Source organism: Volvox carteri (genome assembly GCF_000143455.1).
Source record: "Volvox carteri f. nagariensis unplaced genomic scaffold VOLCAscaffold_128, whole genome shotgun sequence".
Lineage (NCBI taxonomy): Eukaryota > Viridiplantae > Chlorophyta > Chlorophyceae > Chlamydomonadales > Volvocaceae > Volvox > Volvox carteri.
The window spans coordinates 62047-69532 of NW_003307671.1; the positions used below are offsets into that span (position 1 = coordinate 62047).

Here is a 7486-nt window from a genome sequence, read left to right on the forward strand (position 1 = left end):
CGTCACCCTTGCCCCGCCTCCGCTTCCTGAGCTTAGGCTTGCTGGCCACAAATTCCAAGAAACGAGATGCAGAAGCACGCGTTCCCGTCCTTGGAGGAGCCTTGGTAGCACCGCGGGCTTCTATGACGAGAGGTCCACGCCCAGCCCTTTGCTGCATCGACTCTCGAGCCTGAGTAATACTTGTCTCAGAAGAGCAAGGCGCTGGAGGTGCGATGGCCGGCAACCCGCACACGCCAGAGAGGGCGCCAAGACCTTTGCTTACACCGCCCAGCGGGGACAGCCCCGCTGGCACAAGTACAACTACCATGTGGTATCAGACAAATAAATAGGAGCAGCGTACTTGTTTTATGTCACGTCCGAAGAGTGCGTTCACGGAGAGTGCTTGGTAGTCCTCGGCAAGAGAAGCAGATACATGGAGGTATGCTATCTTTTTCAAGCAGCCTGTTTTAAGTATAAGATACAGTCACGAGGACGGCATTGCATTTCAGCTTTCACAACGTCTGCCTGTACGGCATTTTCTATTGCTTCCGTTTCGATGAACTCCTCACAGGGTTTACAAGGTTGTTACACGCTCGCACCCTAAAACCCTAATGCGACTTCCTAAACGCAATGGTTAACATCATGCAACCTCCAGCGCCATCAAGGACAGTCGATGCCCGACACGACAGTCTGGAAGCTGCCCTAGATGTTTTTAAAGGACCTGACAGCACTGCAATTCCAATAGGAGGTCGTCAGCAACTGCGAGACCTTGCTGAGAAGCACAAGCAGGCGGCGGCCAAAGGTGCGCGCCGTCACGACGGTGTTTCGGCGCCACTTTTCCGGTACTCCCCTCGCTCCCTTCCATACCGCAGCCCCTTTCACCATGAAACGAACCTCCCCATAGCGCTGACCTATCTACACCCTGCAAAGAGCACCTCGTAGTTGGCGTCGGCTCCAAAGTGCTCTATGTTCAAAATCTCCCTCCTCGTCATTTCACGACCCGCCGGCTGCAGCGATTCATCTCTTCTCTTAACACTTCGACACAAATCAACCCTTCCCATCTTTCCAGCCCACTCCCTCGCATTCACAAGGGCCCATTAAAATGCGGACCCTTCTCCCCACCCGTCTCTCTCATTTCACACTCCCTCGCCGCCGCCTCGCCCCCTTTCTGTCCTCCCCCCTTCCCCTTCCCGCTCCTCCCCACCCAACCCCCTCACGCAGCGGTCATGCTCGTGTCAAGCGCCCCAGCATCCACCACCGCTGCCGGGGCCCCCGCCACCAGCCAGCCGCCGGCCTCCACCACCTCACCCCCACCCCCCAGTACAACCCCCGCTGAGCTACAAGGAGTGACCTCCTCCCTGGAGCAAACCGCCACAGCCCTGATCAGCTACTGCCACGGCTTCACTGCGGGGTCGGGTCCCTCTCTGAAGCGCTCCCTCAGGCAGCTGTGCGAGGGGGTGGTGGGACCTACCCGGGAGCTGGTGGAGAAGCTGGTAGGCGGGGGGGGAGTGGTGTAGTGGGTGAGGGATCGTGGGGGGGACTTCGGGTGTTTTGGGGGTTCACAAGCACACTCGGTAACGTCACTCTCGTACCATCCTCAGCTTTTCCATCTCATTTTTAGCATACATACATACATACATACTTCAGGCACTACTGGTAGAGCACGCAGCAATGCCCCCGGGGGATTCCGGGATCGAGACCTGTCAGGGTCGAAAATCCTTCCGATGGTGGAAGGTATTGCGCCCCTAGTTCATGGACGGTGGTGACCCGGCATAAAGTTAACCTGCGAGCCGACCAGGAATGGAGTTGAGCCGCCGACGATCCGGCAGATTCCGTTGGATGCCAGTGGTGGGTGCGGAACCTGAGCGATCCACTGAGAAGTTGGCTAGGGTGACTTGATGAGGGTGCCCCGAAATACCGGGGAAGGCAGGGTCTGCCGGGTAGCGGCCGCAGGGTGAAGAAATGGCCCCCCTGTCCCACACATCATACATACATACACACATACACGCCGCCCATGCAGGCGGGCGGCGATGGAGATGCGGATGGCCTAAAAAGAATCTTCGGTGAGTCTTTGTTTGTTTGAGGGAACTGCGGTACGTGTACGGCGACCTCATGTCTGCTAGTACGATCAACCTGAACGGCGGTTGCGGCACACCGCGGCTGTCTGCCCGTGTGGCGGCTTCCTGGCGCCTGGGCTCTGGGGTTCCTATCTAACCCTGCCGCCGCTGCTGCCGCCGCCGCAGCTGCTGCCTGGTGATGCTGTTGCTGCATAAAGGCTTCTCTACTTCCCATATCCCATATCCCTAATGATAATGTGAATGATAGTAGTATTAGTGATAATGCCAGTAAGGACATCTCCATCCGTTTTATAAAGTTGCCACCAACACCTGCTACCGTGCTCTCGAGGAATCGTGTGGTGCTCCTGTTTTGGTGATGATGGTGGCGGTGGTGTTACTGGTGGTGGTGCTTGTGTGGTCCATTGTGCTCCATTGCTGTTTAGGTTTGGTGTGGGGCGCCTGCGACGAGTTGACCCGGGCTCCCCTGGACAACAAGAGCTGCCTGTTTAGGCAACTCGCGGATGTAATGCAGGGGGTCAAGGGAGCCGCCAAAGAGGTGCGAGGGGGGAAGGAGGGGGATGGGGGGAGGTTGATGTGGGTATGTGTGCTTTGGGGGGGGGAGAGGGGGTCGACGGGTTTGGGGTTTTACTTATTCCGTGCGTTGACCTATACACCGCAAGCTTTACCGCTAAAGTGTGTGCTAAAGACCTGATAAGGTCTGGGTCTTATGTAGCATGTAGACGCAGTGCTATGGCCCGGTAATAGCTCGGATGGTTCGGCATATTTTTCAAGTGATAGGATAATAGCTAGTTTTCCTTTGGGGGGAAGGGAGGGAAGGAAGGGGGAGGGAAGAGGGTGACGCAACTCAAGAAGGTGTAACACTCGCGTCACATCACGCGACGTCAGAACCTGAGTGTGCTTTTCTTTGCAACACGAGCCTGATCACGTGAGCGTGCTCCTGTCGCTCCGTACAGTTGGACGAGCTGTGCGAGGCCTCCCGCCAGGAGCTCGAAGGCTCCGGAGCAGTTGGCGATTCCAACGACAACTGCCGTAGCTGCAACGGTAGCGGCGGTGTAACAAAGAAGGGGGAGGAGGGGGAAGAGGAAGAGGAAGGGGAGGAAGACAACGGCGATGTCAGACATGACGATGATGATGATGAGGAGGAGGACTCCGATGACTTCCGCGATATGGGCACTCTGAGCGCCTCGGAGTTATCAACTGCGGAGGCTGCTGCGGGGCTGCTACATGCAGCTGGGGGGGTGGTGCGGCTCATTAGCAGGCCCCTTCTGGAAGGTGAGGAGGACGACGACCCGGGGAGAAGGGTGGGAGTAAGTGTGTTTTAGGAACTGCAATCAATGGCTTGAAGGGGATCGGTAGTCTGATCTGGGTCCTTATCCCAGACCCCGGTCCCTGGCCCCCCATGTATGTGTGTTTAGACCCTTGTGTGTCAATCCCCTTCCCCTTCCCCCCCGCCTTTCCCCAGGTCCCCCACTTTCTTCCGGCTCCCCCCTGGAGCAGTGGGAGAGCCTGATCTGGCACGCGGCCAAGTTGAGATCCTCTTGCGAGGCCCTCGTGGCTTGTCTGTACCCGCCGCATGTGGGTGCTTTCCCGGGGGGAAAGAGGGGGGTGGGGAGCGAAGGGAAGGCAAATGGAGGAGAAAGCGGGGCTCGTGATCTGCATCCGGGTTACAGATTGGGTTGGACCAGCCGCGGTCGCGCCCGGGCGGCTGCGAGGCGCTGACGATGACTGAATTGGGGCTACAAAAAGGGGGGAGAGGTAGGTGCGGGTGGTCCATACACACCCCACCCACCTCCCGTGGGGGAAATCACACCGCGGGGCGCGACCAGGGACCCGTCAGCCCCCTCCTGCCCTGCTGTAAATGCATGATTGTTGACCTCGTACGGATATGTACGATGTGTACGGCACCTGCAGGACGACCTGGAGGAGCTGCGTGGAGAGTCGGAGGCCGTGTCCAACACGTTGGAGCTCATGCTGGGGGAGCTGCCTTCCCAGTATTTCGGCGGAGGGGAGGAGGAGGAAGGGGAGGAGGAGGAGGAGGAAGGGGAGGAGGAGGAGGAGGAGGAAGGGGGGCAGGAGGAGGAGGAAGGGGGGCAGGAGGCGTCCCGGGGGCCGGGGGCGGGTGGGCTACACCACCAACACCACCAACAGCAGCAGCAGCAGCAGGAGGTGCCGCACCCGCTACGCGAGCAGGTGGAAGGACTTCAGCGGGCGGTGGAGGTGGCGGCGGGGCGATTGGCGGACGAGCTGTCTCGGCGGGGGAGGGCGGTGGCTGGATGATGGCATGCGGGTGGGATGGTCTCAGAAGGTGAATGGGGGCCTGGGAGATGTGCGAGGGTGTCGGGTGGGGGAGGGGGGAAGTGGGAACTACGGCTGCAAGCTTGTACTTGCAAGGTTGATGGCGGCGTCTGATGCCGGAATTTACGGTACGGAAAAGCACAATCATATACCTACATATCTGCATCGTCCAAATGCTCCTCGCTCCACTCCGCATCCCTCACGGCAATTACGACACGTTTTTAGACACTGTATTCCTGACTGCTTTCCTGATTTTGCCCTCTTGCCCTCGAGGACAAACTAGCCCCCGGATGGATGGCTTCTGGGCATTGCATACTTATAACCTGCAGCTGCTGTATCATTGACATAATCGGATATCGGTTGTCCCCACGTTCCCATTCGGTAATTCAATCCATGCGTTCGTCCTTTGCAACCATGAATTTAATTTTAATAATAATGGAAAGGAAAGGAAAGGCAGGGCAGGGCATGCAGAGTGGGAGGAGTGTGCAGTTCTCCAAGGTCGCGGGAGCCCGTCCGCGGCGTGCAGCCTCGCCGGGGGGGAGTTTGTGATGTGTTGTTATGCGGTTTGCAGTGTGTCGCCCGCTACTCACAGACGAGGACATCTATCGGCGCGCGAAAGCCCTCTACGGCACGGTGTTGTCTGAAGTATTGGTGTGACGCCTACGTGTGGCAGTTTTCCTTAGCAGTAATTGACAGCTTGTACCTGTTTTAACCTTTTCTGTTCATTCGAGAAACTGGTTGTGTAGCATAAAAACGAATAGCGCTCAGCTGGGCGGTACTCAGCCGATGCCGGTGCCAGCGGTGAAAAAAGAGAAGAGATTATTGCAATTTGAGAAACAAGCAACGCAACGTTGCGCTCGTAACAATGCTGTCGTCCGGCGCGTGGTATCTCCTTCCATGCATTGCGGAAGTGTTGCCGCCCAACTAAGGTGTTTCGTACGTGTACGACGTACAGTACGATGACAGTACATGACACCATTGACGCTGCGCACACTTCCAAAGCCAACCACAAGGCTTAAAATATCTCCGGCCTCACCTCCGGCTCCATCATGCCTTTAACGGACCGCGCGAGCTGGCCTCGCCACCACCACTACCGCAAGGATGAGATCCTGGATATCGCCGTACTGAGGTACGTATCTGGCCGCCAGTTCAAAAACCTGGGCGCTGAGAAATCCTGAAAATATTGCGGGCCGGCCGTCCCCATTGGGACTCCCCAAGCGCCCATCTTGTTGCTACTGTCCTACGGCGTCACTCGCTCCCCTCCCCGGCAGGCTCCTGGATGAATCCGCCCTCCTCCGTTTTCGGCCCTTTCCCCCCATTAGCGTTGTACCGCGTGCCACTACAACCCTTCCCCCACACACACGAACTTCACCATCCTAATCAAACTCGCGACGCTTGCCTCGGGGTTGCGTTCAAGCATACCTTGACAGCAGTGTTCACATAAACTTTCCCACATGCCCGGAACATACACACACATACACATACACATACACATACACACAAACAATCGCACGTGCTCCTTCGGATCGATGTTCCGACCCCGTCCTCCCGCGCCTTAATGCCGGACCCCTTCCGTTGACAGCCGCGTAGCACAGGAAGCAGGGAAAAGCATCTTCATACCGAAATCAGCAGAGCTTTATTTACCCGTCTGCCGCCTTCCCTACATCATCACCACAGCTGCGACCACAGCGGAAGCTTCCTGTCCTCCGAAACTTCTTAAAAGGAGGATTTATACGGAGTTTTACTCAACGTTGCTGAATTGTATTCTTCTGCCAAAAGCCTCTGCCTGCCTGCGCCCGGGCTTCCGACGACCGGTCCGCTGCCTTAATCAAGGACACATACGAAGCAGAGTGTTCAGGCAGTTGCAAGTAACCAAGCAAGCAATCGCACAAGCGTTTACAAACTCTGCCGCAGATATGCGCAGCCGATTTCAGCTGCATTGGCGGCAGTGCAAAGGCAGCTCGGGCCTTACCCGTCCCAAACCACAATATGCCAAAAACCCAATCGGGCACAGGAGGGCTTGGCTGTGCTCGGTTGCCAACCTGGAGTGCCATCGCGGACGAATTCGGATGAGGGCCTAAACCACGTCTTTGTCCCTTTGTCCCCACGAGTACAGGGGACGGATCAGAACGTGCGCGCAGGCCGCCCAGGCTGGCGGTCCCCACTACTCTTGACATATGCATCTGTATGTGATGTATATTCTCGTCGTCCCCTCAAAGCTCATAGCGCATATCGTTGTCCTGACCTTGCCAGGAAGAAGCACACGCGCACATACATACAGACACACAGCAAGGAAGTGTACGAAACATGTTCTTGGGCGCTATGCGGGATTCTGGCAGAAGGGATAACACTAACATCTAAACATAGGAAGGAAGCCCCATAAAAAGGCGCGAGCGTGCACGCGCACCCCCTGCCGTCAGGCTTTCAACCTATTCGGACGTACGCGCATACCGTCAGACACATACAAACAGACGTATACACACATATACACACGTACACGGAGGCATACTTACATACACACGCACACATACAGACGTCCCTCTTTCATGTTGAATGTTTGTAAGGCAGCACCTTCCGCTGCCGTGGGGTTCAAAAGCACACCCCTGCACTCGCGTACATCTCCCTTGTTGTTCGTTCGGCCTTATCCAGCCATTTCCTAACATACGCAAATACATGTACAAGCATATACACATGCACACACTCGTCGTTGTCGTTCTCATAAGAACGACACAGGGATCATTCAGAACGGCCGCTCGATCCCTGTTGATCGCAATTGCAACTTTAATCATCATTCTCATGATATGTAAGCCCACAATTCTCAACAACATCGCACATTTTTTCGGGATTCATAACACCGGCCCGCAGAACCTTAACAGCCATTGAGTGGACGAGCGCACGGGTCCCAGGTGCCCTCCCTATCGGCAGCACTAGCAGCAGGAGGAAGACGACAACCCCGACGCGGGTGGGAGGACCACTCCCTACTTGAATAGCCCGACTACTGCCACCAGAGCAACCACCAAATGCCACCAGCACCGTCACCGGCGCAAGCACCACAGCCACCGTGGCACCGGCAGCTCCTTGCCCCTCCTTTACTTTCCCCCACAGCGGCGCCCAGGGTGCTTTCCCTTCCCGCG

General features: G+C 56.8%; 1 protein-coding gene across 1 annotated transcript; it reads left to right on the forward strand.

Moving 5' to 3' along the window:
- Positions 1-609: 609 nt before the first annotated feature.
- Positions 610-4696, forward strand: VOLCADRAFT_100587 (uncharacterized protein; the record flags this gene model as incomplete). Its single annotated transcript, XM_002959136.1, has 8 exons — positions 610-781; positions 1201-1472; positions 2000-2042; positions 2480-2592; positions 3011-3329; positions 3520-3632; positions 3969-4176; positions 4626-4696. The coding sequence occupies 8 exons, from the start codon at positions 610-612 to the stop codon at positions 4694-4696; spliced, it is 1311 nt and encodes a 436-aa protein (XP_002959182.1).
- Positions 4697-7486: the final 2790 nt, after the last annotated feature.